The sequence below is a fragment of the Mesoplodon densirostris genome, chromosome 10 (genome assembly GCF_025265405.1).
Source record: "Mesoplodon densirostris isolate mMesDen1 chromosome 10, mMesDen1 primary haplotype, whole genome shotgun sequence".
NCBI lineage: Eukaryota > Metazoa > Chordata > Mammalia > Artiodactyla > Ziphiidae > Mesoplodon > Mesoplodon densirostris.
The window spans coordinates 60,021,795-60,046,489 of record NC_082670.1 but is presented as its reverse complement, the minus strand read 5'-3'; the positions used below and the strand labels follow the sequence as shown (position 1 = coordinate 60,046,489).

General features: G+C 41.3%; 1 protein-coding gene across 15 annotated transcripts in view; it reads right to left on the bottom strand.

The window, feature by feature from the left end:
- Nucleotides 1–264: 264 nt before the first annotated feature.
- ARPP21 (cAMP regulated phosphoprotein 21) overlaps nt 265–24,695 on the bottom strand; it is a 116,103-nt gene continuing 91,672 nt past the window's right edge. For all 15 annotated transcript variants that reach the window (XM_060109398.1, XM_060109399.1, XM_060109404.1 and 12 more), the window contains 2 exons: nt 1,676–1,824; nt 265–522 (listed from right to left, as the gene is read on the bottom strand). In XM_060109398.1, the coding sequence (XP_059965381.1) occupies nt 265–522; nt 1,676–1,824 (407 nt within the window). The remainder of the gene's footprint in view (nt 523–1,675; nt 1,825–24,695) is intronic.

Genomic DNA, 24,695 nt, shown 5'->3' with positions numbered 1-24,695 from the left:
ATCTTACCTTGATGAATTCATGTCACTAGCTAAGCTAGAAAGGCATACCTAGCAGACATGACGGAAATATGCACCATTAACGAGCTAGTGTGTGGATTAGTCTTTGTTTTTTTTGTTTGTTTGTTTTGTTTTTTACAGAATACCAGCAGCAGTCATTTGGGTGTTGAGTGAATACTTAAGTCCTCAGTGAGTTTTCGCACCTTGCTCCTCCTCCCTTAAAAGGCCATGAGTAGTATCTGAAGACATGTACCGTGGCCAGAGTGCTCAGAACTTGACCTGCCACCCAGCATTGCTCATACTGGCACAGTTGGTCCTGCAGCTGGCTGACATCACGGGGACAGTGCTGGAGGGACAGTGAGGGCCCATCAGCCTAAGGTTGTTCTGAGGGGTTGGCGGTGTGACGTTACAGTACACAGGCATTCCAGTGGCTGGGAGGGACCCTTGGCCTGCCTGGTTAGGTAGCATGATTGGCTGTTGGTATGACTGCTGGGGCAGTCCTTGAGAACCCTGGGTCATTGGCACCTGTAGGAAGACACAAGACAGAAGCCTGTATGAAGAGGGTATTTTGGGGTGTCCCATGAGCTACAGTGGTGTCATCAAAAACAGTCATGCTTTTAGGTTGGAATCCCAGCTCTCCCTTTTATCAGCTGTTTCACATTGGGCAAGTCACTTAACCTCTCTGATTCTCTGAGTCCATCTGCATAATGTAACCTCCTTCAAAGTGCCCCTGAAAGGACTGCAGGGGTGTACAGCTCTCGGGACACATCTGGCTAGAAGTACATGCTCAGAAGATGTTAGTTCTGAGCCTCCTTCCTTCCTCTCCTGGCCTTCCGGGGACTGCCACCTGGACCTCCCACTCCGGATTTCTCTCCGTTTTGAAAAGCCACGCTCCCATTCCAGTTTTACGCCAAGTGGTCTGGAGCCATCGATAGTAAAAGGGGATTCTGTCCCAGGAACACCAGCTCACTCTCAGCCTGCAGCCTTAGGAAACATCTCCTATCCAGTTGGAGGTAGAAACTGATGCAGTGTGAACAAGGATTGTCAGGGCAGGAGGACCGAGGATAAGTTCTCCAGGGCCAGAAGTACCTGGTGCAGCTAAATTTAATGATTAAAGTATTTCGCCAACTCTTCACTACCCCCTGCTAGGGTATTTCAGGATATACATTACAGAAGGGGGCATGACACTTTTTAAATACCCAGTGTGGGTTTAGTCTGGAAAATGCAGCTGTCAGGTCCAATAAATGCCCTTTAAATGAATCTTGAGATGCCATTTAAAAATCCCTTATAAGATAAATTTGTGGTGAAATGAAGTTTCTTTGGGTGTGACCAAAAACAAATGAAAATTTGCTGTGAAGACTTTCTCCCAGTAAGTACAATTTCAACAGAATGCCCGAAGGTCTTCATGAATAGAACTTTAAAGGATTTTCTTCCATGAATAGAAAGTCTATATGGAAGCACACTTAGCAGGGCATTCAAAAGCCACAGTAGTTACAGAAGTATACAGTTCCCATTTTCTGCTTGTCTATTATAATCTTGACTCAAAATCAGCCCTCAGCACTGGCTGGGCCTAGCACCTACCACCCAGCCAACCAGCCGATGTGGGGACATACCCACAGCCTGTACTTAGGCAAGTTCTGCTTTATAAAACACAATTTTCCAAGTTACTGATATGCACCTGATAATTAGACACGGTTGGGTAGGAGAGCATCACGCTTTGCACTGGAGTTCCCTGGTGGCTGCTCATCATGCCCTGACTCTGAGGCGGCTGCTGCACCCCCATGAGGCCTTGGAACCCCTGTTGACCAGACAAGAGCGGCTGGTAACCTGTGAAGAAAGAACACCTTTTGAACTGGTTGTACCAAGAACAATGATGATATTGTACGGGATGAGAGCGCTTCTTCACCAGGCAACCTGCAGACCTTTCAATCTCTGTATCAGGAGTGTGTATTTCCTAATAACGCATGTTTTGCTTCTTGGGGTGGACAAGGGTATGACTCCAAAAAATTCACTGATACTTCCATCCATAAGAGTGGTCCAATCAGCAGGTTGTGACAGTGGTAAATTCTTCATGGTGCAAAGACGGGAACCTGTATTGACATCGGTTGACTGCTGTAAATGAAACCTTTCAGATTTATCTTTTGCTTTGGTTTCAATGATATTTGGAGAAGTCACACATTATCAAGTTTTTTCTGAATTAATTTGATTCATTCTCTTACCCTCTCGCTTTTCTGCATCACCTCACTTCACACAGAGGTCACCAAACATCCTGTTAACTTAGGATGCATTCTGTTTTCCATACCCTAGTGAACAGAATGACTCCCTACTCTACATAATTCAGCGTTCATTGACTTAGACAAAAGGCAACGACAGCAGGTGTGTCACGCTTTTATTCTGTGCCACCGCTAGCTCCCAAGGAAATGTTCTGGCAAAACACTCCCGTGAGGGATCGTGTACATATCATAGATAATGCAGAGTACAACATGTAAAGAAGGTATGTGTTTATGGCCTTCTGGATGGGTCAGTTGGTAGGTTTTCTTTTCCTTCTTTTTTAAGTGGACCAGGATTTATTCTAATTATCTTAATCCCTACTACAAGATGTGGCTTAAAATGCATTCTTAAAAGAAGGCTATGAATTGTTCTTACAAATATTGGGAAGAAAGTTGTGATGTAGGTGAAGATGACATGGTGATAGAGAAATAAAACAGATTTACTTCATGCTGTAAAATAAGGTCCTTCCAGAGCTCATACTATTAACTGTACCGAGTGCCTGGAAATCAGTGGAACTGCTGTCTTAATACAATTCCCTGTGAGAAAGTCTTTACAATCCTAGATTCTCTTAACGCAGACACTAAGTTTTACAACCAGGTTTAAAACATTGAAACAAAGGGTAAAAGATTCCTAATCAATCCACATTGTTTATAAATAGATCTTGTTTTGAGTACATGTGAGAGTTTTAACTGAGAAAGGGTAAAATTACATAAAGACTATAATGTAATTTAAAAAATTTTTAAGGGAATTCCTTTATTTGTTTGTTTGTTTATTTATTTATGGCTGTGTTGGGTCTTCGTTTCTGTGCAAGGGCTTTCTCTAGTTGCGGCAAGTGGGGACCACTCTTCATCGCGGTGCGTGGGCCTCTCACTATCGCAGCCTCTCTTGTGGAGCACAGGCTCCAGACACGCAGGCTTAGTAGTTGTGGCTCACGGGCCTAGCTGCTCCGCGGCATGTGGGATCTTCCCAGACCGGGGATCGAACCTGTGTCCCCTGCATCGGCAGGCAGATTCTCAACCACTGCACCACCAGGGAAGCCCTATAATGTAAGTTTAAACAGACACTACTTTGCTGTCCTTTGCTCTGCAAAAATGTGTTTTCACTCATCTTAGAAATACTGCGGAACGTGTCTTGCAAATAGTCACTGAGTTAGAGATAAACTCTATTCATCTAAGGAGATGGAAATAAGGTGTGGTCAGTTTGGAACACCCAAGAGAGCAAACTTGGGGATGAGCCGAGTTGGGAGGCCTGGACTGTGCCTGCATCGATTGGTAAGTGGAGCAGGTGTGTAATCTGGAAAGTCATCCTTTGACCTCCTTTATGTGTCCCATTTTTTTCATGTTCACATTACTCTCCCTACTCCACTGTCATAGTGGTTTTCCTTACTAGGTTATTCTACATTCTTGCAAAGACACTGCATATTAAGAATGTAATTAAGCGTCCTGACCACCTTTCCTCCAGTTACATTGTGTCGGTGGTAACACAGTCAAAGCCTCCCATACATATGCTTTGCGGGTCTTAACTGATACCAGTAACCTCAGCTCAGAGAGTTTATACAATATGGCAAAGTGTTTGCAGTTTATACAGTATGGAAAAATCATCAGACTGGGGAACAAGAAATGTGACTTTGTCATGTCATGACCCTTACTACCTCCCAGAATGCCTCATATGCAGGGAGAAATTAAACATTAATTGTAAAAAACTGTTTTCTATGATTTCCCATTGTCTAGATCTTCCACTCTTATTCATATACCCGTTGGCCCTAAAATAATTCTGTTGCTGTTTTACTATTATTATGACATTACTCCTAGCCACGTCAAATTCACTGTCATGTGAATTGTTGTATATGTTAAAAAAATAACTTGGCATGACTATAGAAAATTCATGACCACAGCCTTCCTTACCATTTCCTAGTTCTATAACAAAGAGCAGGCAATGTGAACACAATTCCAAGTCCATGTAATGGTGCCTTATTTCTGGCTGAAGATTCAAAGTACAGGTTGAAAATGAGAGAAATGTCTTCTAAAAGTCTGACTTATATTTGGTCTTCTGGTGAAAGCCCAGTTGGCCTCAATGGTCCTGTTGCAGAATACACATGGCTTTTTTGTAAACAAAAAGAGGAGAGGGAAGGAGGGGAGAGGGGAGGGCAGGAGAGGTCCAGTGGCCTTGCATCTAAAGATGATGTATTTGCTTATTGAATCATTCCATCCTTTCACCGAGTCATCTTCAAAATGACTCTGTTTCACAGAGTCTGTTCAAAAATAAATTGAGGTGGCCTATGAAAGATTCATTTATTACATCAGTTCTATAAACCAAAATTGGGGTGAAAGGAAAAATAACTCTGATGATAACAGAGCTGTTAAGACATACAGAAAACAGAATGTCTTGGTAGAAAGGGGAAGCAACTGTCAAATAATATTCAAGGAGAGAAAAAGAGTGAGGTTGGGTGGCCTCGTCCCAGTAAGGGTACACGGCCTGGGAGGGTGTGATTCATCTTTGTTGAGCACACAGATGCAGGGACACTGCAATGTCGCCCTCCCCAAGCCCCCCTCTGCCTGATGATTTGTGAACTTTAATATTCAGTCATGCATAGCAATGGGCTACCAGCTGTGCACTGGGATTCCCACGGTAAACACACAAATAAAGATTTATGTGGGGAGCGAATCATGCCATACAATTTCCAAATGAAAACTTAAGTGTAAGGAAAGCCCAATTTATATTCATGAACCCCATTCATTTCTCAATTCGCTCTCCAGGCAAGAAATTTACACCTGGAATGGTTTAATTGGAGGGCTCCATTTCTTTACATGATGCTACAGAAGGTAGGCTGCAGAATGGTCCTTGAGACAGGAGGCTATTTGGAATGTGAATCTGAGCTCCGGTCCAGGAATAGACAAATAGAAATGTGATAGCAGTGACCTAAGCACGAACTAACAGGGTCTACCGGGGACACAGCTCGCCTGAAGGCAGAGGTGGCGGTGCTGGCTGGTGGCAACCTGCTTATCTCATCTATTCAAATGAGAAATGTGTTCCAGTTTGTCAATTCTTAGCTGTGAGATGATCAGTTTTTCATATTTATTGAGGATTAGTAGATAGAATGCATCTGACAAAACAGAAATAGCAAAAGTAACTGCCCTGTAGGCTTGCTATGGTGATCATAAAGACATGAGCTATTTTTATTATTCCTTTCTCAGTTGAGATTAATTCAGTTTTCAAGTCACATGCATCATTTATTTTCTGAAGGTAAAAAGGTTAGGAAAGGACACATGCCTCCTGGCAAATAAATGAGTGCCCTCCACGAAGACGGAGGAGTTATAACATTTAAGATGTCTGGAGCTTACAACTCTGAAAATTTAATATTGTGTTGACTAAAATACAGCAGTTATTGAATACTATTTGTAGTCAGAGGATAATTCATTAATATTCTGTCAAGGAAACATTTCGCTGGATGTAGCATATTTATGAAAAATCAGAATGTTAATTGGGATTACAATTTAGGAATTATAAATTGCATGATTATGACGGACATTCTTTTAACTCTTATTGGAATACACTGTTACAGAGCCGACATTTTGGAAATGAATGAATGACAAAGTTGTAACCTGTATTTTCAGGGTTTTGATTCCCTGGCTGTTGTTGGTTATAAAGGTTGACGACGAGGAAGGGTGTAGTTAAGAGGGCAAATATCTACAGAGCAAAGTAATTGAGAAGCTAGACAGTTCTCATCACCTCCCCAAACCCACCCAAGCAGTGTAATTTTCCTGTTGGGTTTATTAAGTATTCTTAATATGGTAGAATGCCTTTTCAAATGATTAAAGTTAATAATCTGCTTCACAGAAAATATGACTTATCTTGGATGAACCAACATACACACACTTCTCCAGGTTTCTAAGGAACCCGCTAGCTGATTCTGAATTCAAATTCTGTTCTTTGTACATGGTATTGAGATGGAATTACAGTAGTTCAGTTGTGGCACGGCTGGTGAAGACTATGAAAAAGAAAAAAAATGCTTATCCAGGGCTGGCTTGTCCCTTTGCCGAATTTTTATAGGTCATGCATTGCACACACCACTGCCTAATATCTGCCTGGTTCGGTTTCTTGGTTTCCTATCAATTCCTCTACACTTTCACCTTCTTTAAAGATTTTCCATTTTAAAGGAGCTAACAAGCTATACTTGTTGATCACTTACTCCGATCCACGCAGTAAATTAAGCACTTTCACTTTATTGTCACAAGAATCCCGGGAGGCAGTCAGTGTTATTAAACTCCTTTTGCCAAAGAGACAACTGTGACTTAGATGTAGACATTGTCAGGGTCAGACAGCTAGTAGGAGGGAAAGCTAGAATTTAAGTTGTGGTTTTCTCACTTGGGCATCCCTGCTTTTACTCCCTAAATTGTAGTACTATTTATTATACATTCTTCCAACTTTCAGAGCTTAACATAAATCCCCTTAGCATGGCAGGTACTCAATGGCTATTCATTGCATTAATTGTTTTCTCAATAGTTAATTAAGTAAAGAGGACAAGAGTTATATAATCCATAGTCTGTTGAACAAGATCTTGCTGATATCAAAGGAAAAAAATCAAAGGTAAAGCATAATTGCCCGGCAAAATCAACTCAGACCACATAATAACGGTTTAAAGGTTTGTTACTCAGATACTGGGACACTAGACAGGCAGTCAGGTTGGAGTAGGGTCAAATGGATTCTAGTCCCTTCATTGACTTAATTAGTTTCTAATCAGTGGAAACTACAGTTTTCAATTACTAAGACCGTTTCAAATAACGCCTCTCCTCACAATCTTTGAAGACTCTGTATATTTACTCTGGATTGTTTTCTCAAAATATAAGGTAAAAATAACTTATCTGCACATTAAGTGTAACATCAGTTCTGTTATTTGACTGCACCAGGCAACTTGCTGGCCCTAGGAAAGTCACTTGACCTTTGGAAACAAAAATAGTATCTGTAGTATTTAAAAGATAAAAGTGGGTAAGAGAAAGAAGATACACAGAAACTCTGTGAAACAGCCTAGGATGTCAGAGAAATCAAAATCCCCCAGGCCACTTAGAGGCGGCTGTACTTTCTCGGAGTCTATAGACTGCTCTCGTCAAGTGTTCTAATTCTATGAATACTATGGATTTGTTCCCCAGTTTTACTTCGTTATGAAGGCACTGTCTTTTAAGACAAGGGTCCTTTCTGGCTTCATCTACCTACAGCACCTTGGTGCTCAAGGTAGGCTCGAGTAGGGGGAACAGATGTATCCTATGGTATCGTGATATCGCTATGGTTTCCTGAAAGAGGAACTACCACCTTATGCTTCAGAAAGTGGATGTGGGGTACTGATAGCCCCTCGCCCACCTCAGGCAGAGTGGAAGATGCCCTCGACAGTTCCACTGACGTTGAGGCCTCCCAGAACCAGGGGGTCCTCTGGGACTAAGGAGGCATCTGATTTCACTGGCCTTTACAGACACTGTCCCACTCTTACTCCTAGGTGCTGACTCCCTGGTGTGACAGTGTAGGTGAAGCGGGGGGGTCAACTTTGAAAAGCAAGGTGTGTATCTTTTTTTTTTTTTTTTTTTTGGCGGTATGTGGGCCTCTCACTGCTGTGGCCTCTCCCGTTGCAGAGCACAGGCTCCGGATGCACAGGCTCAGCGGCCATGGCTCACAGGCCCAGCCGCTCTGCTGCATGTGGGATCCTCCCGGACCGGGGCACTAACCCATTTCCCCTGCATCGGCAGGCGGACTCTCAACCACTGCGCCACCAGGGAAGCCCAAGGTGTGTATCTTTTGAAGCATTCTGCCTCTATGTCAACCTCCCAAATTATGTGGAAACCCCATGTAGGACTTTTAAAACAAGAAAGCCGTACAGACTGCATCCAAAGACACTTTTCTTCAAACGTGTCCCAAAATTAAGATATAGGATAAAAATATCTAGTCTGGACATCATAATAAGATACTGTTTTCTTCTTAATATATGAAGTAAAATAGCATAAAAAAGTCAAAAAGAGGAGTATAAAAAATTGCTTTTTTTTTGGGCTCTTGAAGCCCACTATGACTTCTTTCATCTTTGTGTGTCTGCCTTCATCTTATGTACTGGCAGTCTCTGCATCCATCCCCTTTCTCTTCCTCACCATTTATTATTCAGTGGTTTCATTCCTTAAAAACAAGATGCAGAATGAGCCGTGGGGAGGCTGCATGGGAACAGAGGGAAGCCCAGTCCATCCTAATGAACTTGAGGAAAGCTGTCACAGGCCGTAAGTGGAACTACGCTTCCTGAAGCAGTAGTTTTTCTTCTGACTTGCTCTTTTGCTCATTAGCTTTCCTGCTGCACAGAGTGTAATTCTTAAAAGCCTCTTTACTGTCCCCCTTGAACGTCCACGCGTGGGTCACTTTCTAATGGCCGTACACATCAGATGAACCATCCTATTACTGCAAGCTCGGGGCCTCTTCACTGTAATTAGACCATCCAGATCCATGTTATCGCAACTACAAAGTTGGTTTTCTTTCTCTCTTTCTTTTTTTTGTTAAATCAGGGCAAACATGAGAGACATTGTTAAGTGACTACAGGAATGGCTCATGCATGGAATTTCAATGAATGCCTCTGAGGGAAGCCGGCACTGAATTCCATTTTAAAAGGACGAGGCTGTCATATTATTGAAGTAATTCTCTGAACTTTCCTGGCCCTGAGTGCTGTGCTGACAGCCAGAGAGCTTCCACAGCCCAGAGGGAGAAAACCTGCATGAGCCTCACAAACATTTTACTTTCTTAATGAGGCCATGTGGCTTAGAAGATAATGCGGCATTCTTGCGTTTCTGCACATCTACCAGTGTTAATTACGGATGTGCTCACACCAGGCTGGGTGACAGCGAATTGTTGCTGAGGCAACTTGGAGGAGTTTTTTCCCCAGACTAAGCTCGGGGCAAAGTCAAGACAAAGATGGGTCTAATCATTCCCCACAGTAGCATTCCCTCTGGTGGATATTTTCACTGACGAATTGCTTTTGATCAGCTGGCCAGAACAGGACAATCGTGAGGTCAAAAGTCATGGGGTTGGGCTTCCCTGGTGGCGCAGTGGTTGAGAGTCCGCCTCCTGATGCGGGGGACACGGGTTCGCGCCCCGGTCCGGGAAGATCCCACATGCCGCGTAGCGGCTAGGCCCGTGGGCCATGGCCATTAAGCCTGCATGTCCGGAGCCTGTGCTCTGCAACGGGAGAGGCCACAACAGTGAGAGGCCCGCGTACCACACACACACACACACAAAAGTCATGGGGTCAATACCATTGTGATCATATTACTGTCACTGTCACATAGCTACAGGCTGTAACCTAGCCCTGGCCAACTATTTTTTTTAAAGATTTTTTTGATGTGAACCATTTTTAAAGTCTTTATTGAATTTGTCACAATATTGTTTCTGTTTTTTGTTTTGGTTTTTTGGCCAGGAGGCATGTGGGATCTTAGCTCCCCAACCAGGGATCGAACCTGCACCCCCTGCATTGGAAGGCGAAGTCCCAACCACTGGACCATCAGGGAAGTCCCTGGCCAAACTATTTTGAAAGTAAGTTCTATGTTCATAGATTCAATCTGTAGAAACCCACATCAAAACAGAAAAAAACATAAAAAACCAAAAACCACTTACTTTAGAGTCAATCAAAAGTGCTCTGTTTATATAGGAAAGTGTTATATGTTATTTTTCCCAATAGTCAAAGATAACTATCTTCTTTTCTTCAATTCCAGACTGGCAGGGTTCTTAACTAAACTTTATTCTATTGGTAGATTTAACAATAACATTGTTCCACTGGTAGAGTCTGCTGGGAGGCAAAAGCAATAATCTAGGGCAGAGACAGTAGAGACAGGAGCTCAGGCAGAGATGGTAGGATGACAGAGAAGGGACACACTGGGGAAATACTTAGCATGTGAACTGCCAGACACTGGCATCTAGGAGTTTTAGTGGCATCACATGTTGGATGAGTTTGTACCATAGTCATGAATGTCAGTCGTCCACGTGTCCACTAGAACACGAACTCTCTGATAAACAAAAGCCCTGATTTGTAGTGCTTGCTGATTTCCCTGGTGTAACTATTCCCACTGTGGCCAATTTCAAGCTATAAAGGGCTTAAGAGTCAGCTGGCAAAATTCCTGATGTTTTGAATGTTGCTCGTGTGGGCCAGAACAAGAGAGCTCTGGTACACCACTGACCTGAATTCAATGTCAAGCAATCCAATTTTCAGTTCATTTAAATTTTGTTCCTTTTATCCTTCCTTCTTCAAACCTATTGACTATTTGTTCTTTGACATTTCTTGTAAGAATGACTGTAAAAGCCATTCATATGATTTTATGAACATGGAGAAGACAGGCACAGACACTGGACTATACATTAGGATGTACACTGGATGTACACTGGGCTTTACACTGGACTGTACATTGGACATACACTGGAATGTACCCTGGATGGTACACGACGTACCCTGGGTGTACACTGGGCTGTACAATGGATGGTACACTGGACATACACTGGACTGTACACCAGATGTGCACAGATGTGCCTTTGGACTGCACACCAGATGTGCACAGATGTGCACTGGACTGTACACCAGATTGCACTTGGGCTGTACACCAGATGTGCCCTTGGACTGCACACGAGATGTACACTGTACACGTGATATGCACTGGACTGTACACTATACACTGGAATATACCCTGGACTGTACACTATATACTGGAATGTACCCTGGACTGTACACTACTGTACACTGGACTGTACACTATATGTACACTGAGATGTACACTGGACTGTGAAGAAACTGAAGCACCAGCATGATGTTTTCTGGTACATTGTGGACACACATCCTTTGAACACATATATGCAAAATGCCAAGCTCTAATTGATTTCAGGATTTAGTTTCTTCTGATTTTTCCTTGAAGTCCAGTAGACACATCATTCCATTTTCAATCTCAAGATGCCAAAAAAGTTTAAATGTCAACTTGCTTACATTTTATTACAACCAAAGAGTGAGTGATTCTAAATTATATAATGTATAGCTCAAAAACAAAAACAAAAAACCCACAACTGAACTTGGTATAAATGTATGTATTCTACCCATAACTAATGTTTTCCAAGGAGAAAATACGGGGATAAACATTTGTAAAGTTCTCATCATAGGGTTCAGGGGACATAAGTCCTGATTCCCTTGTTCACTGTCTCTTTATCAGTTTTCCGACAGATGGCCCCAAAGTAAAGCTGCTGGGCACCAGATGATGTCACAACTCTAAGCAACAATAAAGAGATACATTCTGTTCATCTACATAATCACCCCATGATTATCCTTGTTAACAGCAATAAGAACAATCTTTAATCTCACCATGTGGGGAACTGTTATTTAAAAGTGTTGCTTTTATCTGGGTTGACACAACAATTAGAAATCTACAGGCTTGTCCACACAAATACAAATGTGCTTATCTTTTTAGCTGGAATCAGAGTATATGGTCCACACTTAAATCCTATTTCACAATAATTAAGAGTGAAAATAAAATTGAGGGACAAATGGTCTTCCACCCAAGGCCTGCAAGCGTAAAACTCACATTCCATCATGGTTAAATGCTTTATAAGCACCCAAATAGAGCATGAGCATTTTAAGATAGTCACAACCTTTGTTGCCTGCTGACTTCAATGTAATGAGATGATGCAAATACGCTGGGTCTAAGAGAACCAGCGAAGGCCTCAGGTTCTGTCTGTGGCAGGACACCAGGCTGTGCTGAGAGTGTGCGAAACGAGGGCCGTCCTTCCCAGCAAGGTGTGTATGCTGCCTTCTTGGAGCTTTGGATTCTCAAGGTTTGCCACTTAGTCCGGCCTCATCATCTTGTCTCCATGTTTGAGTGCCTGCTTCCCCATCCAGCTGGAACTCTTTTCCCTGCTCAATGGTTTTCAACATTTTCCTGTCTCTGAATAACTTGGTTAAAGTGACCAAGTTAAAACACACATATTGCTGGGCTCCAACCCCCAGAGGTACTGATTCAGTAGGTTTGGGTGGGGCCTGAGAATGTGCCTTCCTGACAAGTGCCCATGGGATGCTGATGCCAGTGGTCTGGGGACCACCCTTTGGGAATCACTGCTGGACCTTGGGTCTCAATAAATACTTGAATTCCTTGAATTCCTATCGTTTAACCCGCTTACTTTTCCCTTCATAGAGTGGGTGATGGAATCTGGCACATCACATCCTGTGGGGGACCATCTCTCCTCTCTGATTTCATTTTCCTTATCTGTAAAATGGGGACCATCCTTTCTCAAGGGGTGTTAGGATGGTCCAAGATGCACCTCTTGTAAGACAAATCCCAGGGACCGAGCGCCTGGCAATGACCAAGGTATGTGACCGCCCTGCCCCTGCTCTTTGCACTTTCCACCTTGTATGAACTTGAATTAAATTTTATTACTGATTTAGGTCCTGCTTCCCAGGTAGATTATAATCCTCTAAAAGAGGACGCGTATCTTATACATCTGGGCCTAGCCCCGTATTCTACATGCAGTGTCTCAAGAACATTTTATCAATGATGTTGATAAAAAACCGTCCTCATTGCATTCACCCTAAACGACTCTTACCATGCCACATTACAGAAAATAAGCCAACAAACAAAAACCTCAAGGAAAAGAATGAAGAAGCAAATGCACTCAGAATAGAGAGCCCCCAGCCCTGCCCATGCGTGAGGCATGGCCAAAGGGAAACAATTTATCACCATCACAGTAGAATAAAGACAAAGACCACCTGTTGCCAAATGTTTTCTCTTAGCCCCTTTGCCTCTGGAAAAGAAGTTCCTTCCAGCAGCAAATCAAGAGGGTGCAGCACAGTTTTCCACTTCCACCTGATGCTACTGGGATAGGCATAGGGAGAGGTCCAAAAAAGGACAGGAGAAGATGCGGGAAGGAGCTGAAAAAGGGAGCGGGAGAGGGAAGGAAAACCCATTGGAGACACTGTTTGGCCTTCTCAAACCTATCTGCTAGCACTTGGTGAGGCATCTAGGAAAACAAACCAGATTTCTGTAGCCTCGTGTCTTTGGGACATAACTGTGAGTTTGCTAACCCGTGGTTATGTTCCCTTGTGACTGTGTCTCGACCTTCATTTGGCCTAAAAAAAAGGCAAGCAAGAAACCTGGACCTCACCTACTTTCCCTCCTACAGCATACGGCTGGAATTCCTTGCTTTTCTAAATCTCTTCTTGGCGCCCCCCAAGCCTGAAGTCCTTCAACCTGAGTGGGAACAATGGATCGGAGATCTCCTGGCCCAACAAGCTCTGGGTGATGAAGCTGGGGTTTAGAGGGCTGAGAAGGCACAGGATCGCACACAGAATTTCTCATAAACTGGGGACTAAATCCCATTTTCCTGTTAGTCCCTTTGCTGGCATACATGCTATATACTGCTTCCTCCAAATAAGACAGACTGGACTACTAGGCATAGTTTTGTTTCCTAGGCACACATGCGTCGGCTCTGTTGCTGTTATCATGTTATTACTAAGAGTTTGGAGAATATAACTCGTGTATGTGAACTGGAGTTCACCAAGCTTGTTTCTAGCAGCTACCAACAGACTTTTCTAAGATAACCCACAGTAGGGCATTAGGGAAAAAGAAAAAAGTTTGGAGATTCAAGGAACATATCATGAGTTGCAAAAACCAGAATCAAACCAGCTCTTTTGAAACTATCAGCCTGACTCTATCTCGATGTTTAGGTACAGATATTAGCAGTTATTTTACCAACAGGCAACATTCCCAGGAGGTCATATATTGGGTTAATACGGACCATGCTTGCATTAACTCAAACCAGGAGAACAAGCATTTGTTCCTCTTTCTTCATCCAAGCTAATAGTAACGTTTATGGCCTATGCCTTACTGAGTTAAGCAGTTGTGGAGCTGGTGCCGTTATGACTGTCATTTTACAGACAATGAAAATGAAGCACAAGGAATCCAGGTGGATTGTTTAGGGCCATGCAGCCTAGAAGAACCAGAATTAAGTCGGGGTATCTACTAATTTCTTCCCACCTCCAGCTCAGGGTCCTGGCAGGCAACAGAATTGCACTCCAATGATTCATCTGAAGAGGTGTTAATAAAGAGATTATTGTCAAATGAGCAGGCAAGTTACGTGACCAACAGGCGAGGGAGGCACCCAGAGCCTAACAACAGGAAGGACTGTTCTCTCCCTTCAGCCTGTAGGTCTCAGGGGAGGAGCCAGTGTTACCAGAAGCCAGTAAGAGCCTAGGGGCCACCTGGAGAACCAACTGCACTGCAAGGGAGGAAGGAGCTGAAGAGACTGATCTCCCTCTTCCTCTGCCCTCTTGATGCCTTCCATTAGCAAAACCCACCTGGAAGCCAAAGGACAAAGGAAGCTAACAGAAGGATGCAGAATGGCTATGTGATGAGAGGAGAAGCAAACAGAATAACCAGCACACCCCTTCCCTTCAAAAAGTACAAGGAGGGCTTCCCTGGTGGCACAGTGGTTGAGAGTCCGCCTGCCGATGCAGGGGACACGGGTTCGTGCCCCGGTCTGGGAAGATCCCACATGCTGCGGAGCGGCTGGGCTTGTGAGCCATGGCCGCTGAGCCTGCACGTCCAGAGCCTGTGCTCTGCAATGGGAGAGGCCACAACAGTGAGAGGCCCGTGTACTGCAAAAAAAAAAAAAAAAAAAAAGCACAAGGAATACACTCCTATGTCAAGCGGTATTCCCCAAGCCACTGTGCCAACCTGATCAAATGAAGATTTTAAGGAGAGGTGGATGATAATTTTAGCAGAGTACTGTCTCTTGGTTTTATAGATATTTTTTTTACCCTCGGAAATTATCTTTTTTTTAACACCTGATGATGTGTCAGACTATGCACTTAGCATGACTGCTTCAGCAATTAAGTAAATGTTAACTCTCAAATTTAGATGTCATTGGCTATTAGGGCAGAATATTTGACTCTCAGCCCTAATGCTTGCCTTTCCATTTTGAGGAAATGGCATTGTTCGTAGGGAATTGATAATAACTTAGGAAGTACTATTAAGTTATGTTACTGTTTAAATATCCTGTAGGGTAGAGAAAAAAAGTTAAATTATGATTCAACTCAAGCAGTACTACTCATTTTGTTGAATTTGACATTTTCCTTTGCTGGCTGCAGAACCAGATGGCTGAGATCAAGTGGATAACAATAGGCAAAGGATATTTCGGGAGAAAATGAAAAAGAAAAAAGGAGGGTCTAGTTTATTTCCACAATGACCTTAACTGATCCCCGCATTCCTCAAGCATATTTATTTGGCTTAGAAAATGTTCTGCTATATATTAATCTCAAGTTTAATACATTTAGCCATAATTGTTTCAGATATTTAAAGGAATTATCAGCAAGATGAAATACTGTAAAAGAATACTTAAATGAGACTTCAAATTAGCCTTCTGGTGTTAAATCTGAGTTTCTGCTTCCTAATAGAAAAATCACAGGCTCCGTAATCAGACAGACAAGAGGCTGATTGCTAAGTCTTCCACCCACTGGCTCCGTGACTGGGAAGTTATCTATTATCCTTGAGCTTTGTCTTGCTTGCCTATTAATTTCCGACTTCCCAGGGCTTTTATGAAGATCAAGTAGATATGAGTCACCCGTCCTCAGACACGGCATTGACTACATGGTAATTGGCATTTGTCTTCACCAAATGCTGCTATGTAAAGTGAAAGTATTTTCACTCCCTGCAGAATTGTACCTTACATGAAGAACAAACTGGGTGTTGCTAGTACCAGGAAGGACTCCAAATGCCAAAAAAAGTTCCTGGAACTGCCCCATCTAGCTCACAATGTTCAGGCTTCACTACCCCAAATTTCCTATGAGCCAAGACACAGTCACCTGGACATGACCATGGGCGCTGCAATGAATGTGCTCTTCTGACCTGAGTTTATGAGGAAAGTGTAATCTCTAGTAGCAAAAAGCAGCAGAAGCTGCTCTGAACGTGAAGGTAGGCAAAGCACTCAGTATAGCAGGGAGTGGAAGAGGCAAGCTAATCATACCTGGGGAGGCTGTGTGCAGGTGGGAATCATTTGCCAAGGCCTGTGCGTCCAGACTCCAAGCACTGGCGCAGCACCGGTTTCTAGGCTGTAACTTTAAGACAGCCAGGGTGCTGCCTATCCTTTGTTTAGAGGCTCTGCTCCATGTTTATCCCCAAAGACTCAGAGAAATGTGGGGCTTCCTTTTGTTCCTATATAAGAAACAGACCAAGTTTCCCTCTTCTCTTGTGTCCTAATCTAAAGCTGTCTCAGAGCAAAAGGAAGACTGGGGGAAATCTGGGTTCAAGCATGTGCCTTTCCATCTTTTTTTTGGTGACTTTATTAATGAATGGAGCCCCCTCTCATCACATCAAAGATAAGATACAAAGCGGTGACCCCTCCTCCACTTCCCCCCGCCCGCTGCTCTCACTGGGGGCCCATCTCCTAACTCCTTAGACTATTACGATGCTTCCTAGCACCAAGAACCCCTGAGATCCTTGCAGAGGGACAGAGAATCTTCCACTTTAGGAATATTTCTAACCTAACCATTCTATACTATTTTTTTATGCAAGATGATTAAGCAAGCAGTTTTTAGGAAAAAAGTATATTTTCAATGAATATATTATTGATTATACCACAGTATTCTTTCAAATGCAATATTTAATAATATTCATGATATATCTGGACCAATTTTACTTCTTCCCATTTAACAAATGACACGTGATGTTTCATTTGTTTTCTATTTAACTATGTGAGGGAAAAAAATCATGATTTGTGAATAAATATCTTTCAAAATATTCAACTTGGGAACCAAATGAATACTAAAATGGGCATTTAAGTTAAAGGTATGTTAAAGTGCCAAAACAGATTTTTAAAATGCTTTTTGACTTGATGTTTCGAAATGTTACATTTATGCAAACTTTAGGCCAATATCACTGATGAAAACAGATGCAAAAATCCTCAACAAAATAGTAGCAAACAGAACCCAACAGCACATTAAAAGGATCATACACCATGATCAAGTGGGGTTTATTCCAGGAATGCAAGGATTCTTCAGTATACGCAAATCAATCAACCTGATACACCATATTAACAAATTGAAGGAGAAAAACCATATGATCATCTCAACAGATGCAGAGAAAGCTTTCCACAAAATTCAACACCCATTTATGATAAAAACCCTGCAGAAAGTAGGCATAGAGGGAACTTTCCTCAACATAATAAAGGCCATATTTGACAAACCCACAGCCAACATCGTCCTCAATGGTGAAAAACTGAAACCATTTCCACTAAGGTCAGGAACAAGACAAGGTTGCCCACTCTCACCACTCTTATTCAACATAGTTTTGGAAGTTGTAGCCACAGCAATCAGAGAAGAAAAAGAAATAAAAGGAATCCAAATCGGAAAAGAAGAAGTAAAGCTGTCACTGTTTGCAGATGACATGATACTATACATAGAGAATCCTAAAGATGCTACCAGAAAACTACTAGAGCTAATCAATGAATTTGGTAAAGTAGCAGGATACAAAATTCATGCACAGAAATCTCTGGCATTCCTGTACACTAATGATGAAAAATCTGAAAGTGAAATTAAGAAAACACTCCCATTTACCATTGAAACAAAAAGAATAAAATATCTAGGAATAAACCTACCTAAGGAGACAAAAGACCTGTATGCAGAAAATTATAAGACACTGATGAAAGGAATTTAAGATGATACAAATAGATGGAGAGATATACCATGTTCTTGGATTGGAAGAATCAACATTGTGAAAATGACTCTACTACCCAAAGCAATCTACAGATTCAAAGCAATCCCTATCAAACTACCACTGGCATTTTTCACAGAACTAGAACAAAAAATTTCACAATTTGTATGGAAACACAAAAGACCCCGAATAGCCAAAGCAATCTTGAGAACGAAAAATGGAGCTGGAGGAATCAGGCGCCCTGACTTCAGACTATACTACAAGCTACAGTAATCAAGACAGTATGGTACTGGCACAAAAACAGAAATATAGATCAATGGAACAGGATAGAAAGCCCAGAGATAAACCCACGCACATATGGTCACCTTGTCTTTGATAAAGGAGGCAAGAATATACAGTGGAGAAAAGACAGCCTCTTGAATAAGTGGTGCTGGGAAAACTGGACAGCTACATGTAAAAGTATGAGATTAGAACACTCCCTAACACCATACACAAAAATAAGCTCAAAATGGATTAAAGCCCTAAATATAAGGCCAGACACTATCAAACTCTTAGAGGAGAACATAGGCAGAACACTCTATGACATAAATCACACCAAGATCCTTTTTGACCCACCTCCTAGAGAAATGAAAATAAAAACAAAAATAAACACATGGGACCTAATGAAACTTAAAAGCTTTTGCACAGCAAAGGAAAGCATAAACAAGACCAAAAGACAACCCTCAGAATGGGAGAAAATATTTGCAACTGACAAAGGGTTAATCTCCAAAATTTACAAGCAGCTCATGCAGCTCAATAACAAAAAAACAAACCAATCCAAAAATGGGCAGAAGGCCTAAATAGACATTTCTCCAAAGAAGATATACAGATTGCCAACAAACACATGAAAGAATGCTCAACATCATTAATCATTAGAGAAATGCAAATCAAAACTACAATGAGATATCATCTCACACAGGTCAGAATGGCCATCACCAAAAAATCTAGAAACAATAAATGCTGGAGCAGGTGTGGAGAAAAGGGAACACTCTTGCACTGCTGGTGGGAATGTGAATTGGTACAGCCACTATGGAGAACAGTATGGAGGTTCCTTAAAAACTACAAATAGAACTACCATATGACCCAGCAATCCCACTACTGGGCATATACCCTGAGAAAACCATAATTCAAAGCGAGTCATGTACCAAAATGTTCATTGCAGCTCTATTTACAATAGCCAGGAGATGGAAGCAACCTAAGTGTCCATGATCGGATGAATGGATAAAGAAGTTGTGGCACATATATACAATGGAATATTACTCAGCCATAAACAGAAACGAAATTGAGTTATTTGTAGTGAGGTGGATGGACCTAGAGTCTTGTCATACAGAGTGAAGTAAGTCAGAAAGAGAAAAACAAATACTGTATGCTAACACATATATATGGAATCTAAGAAAAAAAAGGATCATAAAGAAACTAGGGGTAAGATGGGAATAAAGACACAGACCTACTAGAGAATGGACTTGAGGATATGGGGAGGGGGAAGGGTAAGCTGTGACAAAGTGAAGAGAGTGGCATGGACATATATACACTACCAAACGTAAAATAGATAGCTAGTGGGAAGCAGCTGCATAGCACAGGGAGATCAGCTCGGTGCTTTGTGACCACCTAGAGGGGTAGCATAGGGAGAGTGGGAGGGAGACGCAAGAGGAAAGAGATATGGAGATATATGTATATGTATAGCTGATTCACTTTGCTATAAAGCAGAAACTAACACACCATTGTAAAGCAATTATACTCCAATAACGATGTTAAAAAAAATCAACTGACTCATTTTGATAATTTTTGTGTTTTGTTTCTAATTGATGAGATGAGATAAAAGGATTCCTGCTGCTCACTGCAAGCCCTTATCAACAAAAAACACATTGTAGATTATAGACATCCTTTATCCTTCCCAAACAAAAAACCAAATTAGATATAAATGTCATTATTTCCCTCTCTTAAACTTTGGCATGTATTTATTTATTTCTAATCATCAGTTTTTATTTAATACATATTGTCCAAAGGGGCACAAAATTAAGATTAAAATCTAACTCCCTCACTTCTAAAACTGTTTTGTTTTTTTAATAACCGAGCAAATACTGCATTTATATATAAGGTGACCACATGTGTCTACTAATGCCAGTTACTCTAGTGTAATTATTAATAGCCTTCCTTTTCACTCTCAAATCAGTATGGGTTCAGATGAGAAATTTTGCATTTACTATATATAGGTATATACATATACGGTACACATTTACACACATATATACATATATATGTGTCTGCATGTGTATGCATATGCATATATGTATATGTATACATAAATATAGTTTTTTAGGAATTGAGTGAAGATTTTTATGATATGAATTTAGAGAAATGTCACTCTTTTTGTACTCTGCATATCTTGCATTGCAACATAGGCTGTTCTCTCTCTTCCTGTTCTGTTATGCATATAAGCTAAACAATGTATAGCTTCAAATTGAAACTATTTAAATCAGTTTGGCAGATTACTGGGTTCAAAACAGTGCCAAAAAGAATGAGTGACTGAGTCATGGCAGCTCTCTCATCTGAGCTCTCCTCCCACTCAGAGCGCATCTGCTGAATTCCTTTTGTTGGGGGGAGGGTGGGAGATGGGGGATGCTTATAATAATTTGATGTATTAATCTTCTTCAGATTGACATATCTGCTGTTTCTAACAGCAGAAACTTACAGAAGCCCTAATGTCCACAGTTTGGGAACTGCTGCTTCATTTCCTCACTAACCTTTGAAAGGGAGGCAACAAAACAATAGCACCGCTGGGAAGTTTATCGATCAAGGGCACTGACATTTAACAGTTACCGAGGATTATGGATCACACTGATAATTTACTGAGAGTCTTGAACCCGTTTTCTAGTCAGTTTTACCTGGGCACATACAAAAAACATTTTACATAAAATTCCACTGGTTTCAGGAACTCCAGAAACCCAGTCACAAAACCCAGAATTTAAAACTCCTGATCTAGTGGGAGAAATGAGCACTTCTCATTCTTTATCAATCATTCAAATGTAACAAACATGATTCAAAGCAGTCAACTTCTCAATACACTCTTCCAGCAAGATCCTAACTATTAAAAAGGAGTGGAAGATAGGAGTGGAAGAGGGGGCTTGAGGAATTCACAAGAAATAAATCTGCATTGATGAAGAGCAGTTCAGTGTCTTAGACAAGTCCAGGCATCTATGACTAATCCAAGAGAGACTACCAACAGATGTAGGATGCTCCACCCTCCTATACTGGTGGTGGGAATGTAAATTGGTGCAGCTACTATGGAAAACAGTATGGAGGTTCCTTAAAAAACTGAAAATACACCTACTCTATGATCAGGCAATCCCTTTCCTGAGCATATATCTGGACAAAACTATAATTCGAAAAGATACACACACCCCAATGTTCACAGCAGCACTATTTACAATAGCCAAGACATGGAAGCAACCTAAATGTCCATCAACAGATGAATGGGTGAAGAAGATGTGGTATATACATACAATGGAATATTACTCAGCCATAAAAAGAATGAAATAACGCCATTTGCAGCAACATGGATGCAGCTATAGATCATCATACTAAGTGAAGTAAGTCAGAAAGAGAAAGACAATTACCATATGATTATCACTTATTTGTGGAATCTAAAATACTACACAAATGCACATATCTAGGAAACAGAAACAGACTCACAGACATAGAGAAAAGACTTGTGGTTGCCAAGGGGGAAAAGGGGAGTGGGGGGAAGAATTGGGAGTTTGGGATTAGCAGATGCAAACTAGTATATATAGAATGGATAAACAAGGTCCTACTGTGTAGTACAGGGAACTCTGTATTCAATATCCTGTGATAAACCACAATGGAAAAGAATATGAAAAAGTATATATATATATAACTGAATCACTTTGCTGTACAGCAGAAATTAACACATTGTAAATCAACTATACTTCAATAAAATAAAAAAAAAATAAAATGTTTCTCCTTTAGTAAAATTTCCAGCCATGTTTTTTAAAAAAATTGCTTGTCCTTAGGGAAATCCTTTCTAATCTGTTATTAAATTGGTAAGCACATTTTGGGGGAACATTCTCCATCCTACCTCAGCCACATTAAAATAAAAACACCCTGCTGGGCTGTTAGGCTTTTGTACCTCCCCATCAATAAAACTGTCTACGAGCAAAGGCAGGACACAGACACCATCTTCCAAAAGGGTTCGATTGAAATGGAGTGGGCAGAACCTCTCCCCAAAGCATCCGCTTAGCTGACAGTGTGTCTTCATAATGCTGCCGGGGAACCCAAGACTACAGATGTCATATTTCAATAGATGTAGCCAAAGACGCAGCCAACCATGATCATTAGTTTCATTATTAACTCACCAAAAAAACACATAGAGCTGTTTCTCTTGAGAATAAAATTTTAATTAAGGAGAGTTGGTGTTTCAGCAAGTGAGAGCCCCTGGAAAGCTTATATGATGAAATTTCATGACTGATAACTCCTGAGCAGCCTAGCATTACTAACAAGATCATGATGAAGGACATAGCTGAGCAGTTTAAAAATAGATGATTACAACTGCTTTCCCTAGGTGTGAAAGAACCGCTATTTGATATCTAATACCCAGGACCACACACCTAATGATGTCTCAGTGGATGCAAATATCTCATCCGAAGACCAGTAAAAACATTTCTTTGGGAGAAAGCAAAGATGATTACTGTTCTATTTTGTAGGTACAGCTGTCAAATCACAGGAGGCAGTATATATTACAGTAAAGACCCCGCCTTGGGTGACAGACTCCTTGTGTCTCCTAGGGCAGTTACTTCCCCTTGCCAGACCTCTACTTCCATCATCTGGAAAGCGGGGGAGGTGACACAATTGATGACATCAATCGCACAGGACTGGAGTGAGGATTAAGTAGTAATACACCCCTAAGCACACTGTCTGGAATATAGAGAGAAAACACTCAAGTTGCTTTAATTTATAGCTTTAAAAATGATGTGAAGTTAGAAATTCACTTGCTGCCAAGAGTACGCCACCCCGCAGGGTTTGCCCAAAAGGCATCACACTCTAATAAGATGCTTTACCCTCAAGATGATACACTTTCTACTTATTTTTCAAGACACAGTTTCGAGTCCCTGAATAAAAAGAAACTCAAGGCTTATGCTGAAGATATGGCTAAGAAAGCCGTCTTTTAAAAGTATAAAATCCTTCCTTTCTCATTTCCATAAAAAGTAAAATATCTGTGAGGAACAGTGGCTGTAGGCAAAAATAATTGTAATCTACTGCAAGGCTTTGTTACAGAGATGCCCTTCCAGAAAGAAAAGCAGCTGAGCCAGGTTCCAGCTCACACCCTGCACTGCAGGGCTGAGCTCTATCAATGCATTAACCCAGCCGAAGCCTGTGCAGCTGTTCTCGGGCATCCAAAGCCCTTTAATTTATCTGCAGCTAGGAAATCTGTGATCACCACGCAGATGATTGCCCAAAATAAATAGAATAAAAAAAGAGAAGGATTATATCTAGTAGAGGTAAATCCACTGGACTGGAAAGAAAACAGACTGGCTTTGAGAAAGGCAAGACTGAAATGTGCTGGTGAGTCTGAGACTGTAGGAACCACCCAGGAGGTCACGGCCTCACGTCTGGATGCAGAAAACATCCTGATCTCTGAAACAAGGTTGGCTGTGCTGGTCACTGACCAGTTGTATGGAAACCTGAGCTTCAGCTCTCGACTTTTACTCCATTGTATGGCTCTGAGCAAGTGACTTAACCACCCTTGGCCTTGGTTTCCTCACCATGAATATGACTGTCAAGCTAGGACCCTGAGCTAAATTGGATCTGTTTAAGAGCTCTTCTAACATTCTAATATTTAAACAGGATTGCTTTATGGAAGACAATTTAGTAAATAAGTATTCTGTCACAAACTTTTGAAGCTCTGGAAGATGTTTCCTATTTAAATACCCTTTCTTTTTATCCCACTTCCAGGAATAGCTGATATGGACATTGGATACTTCAACAGATGCCTCCAAATGCTTCAAATTCAACTTGCCAAATTCATCAAAGGTTACATTTCTCACTGGGTGCAATAACCAGCTGCAACCAAAATTAGAACTTTGATGGATTCAAAGAAGAGCTACATTTGCTACTTGAAAAGATAATATTGAACCTGAACCAAATCTGATATTAGGTTTGTTTACAAAAATTTTTTTTGCCTAATGTGAGTTGGGTTTTCATGGAGTCTGTTAAGGTCAGTCTGTTCAGATCAGTTTACATCAATATTTTTTGGGAGAAAATAAACAGACCAAAAAAACCTTCTTGATTTGAATATAGTCCAAAAGGCCTTTAAAAATATTTTGCTAATGTATATGACTATGCAATGATTTTAAGAGTCACTTTTCTTCCTCTTGACTGAAGTCCCCTTAAGAGACTGCTTCTATGTTATTATTTATCTTTGTTACATGGTTCCCACTTTGCTTACTTACCCCATACTCTCCATGCAGTTAAAACTCCTGCACGCAGCAGATGCTTAATAAATGTATTGTTATCGTTAAATGAAAGTTGATAGATAAAACAGCATTAAGCCTTGATGTTATGTAACTTTCCACCCAGACATCTTGTTTCGAAAGAGTAGCACCCAGAGGCCAACAAGTAAAACCGGTGACGACAGACACCAATGTGCATGTGGGCAAGGAGACTGGGAAACACTGTGGT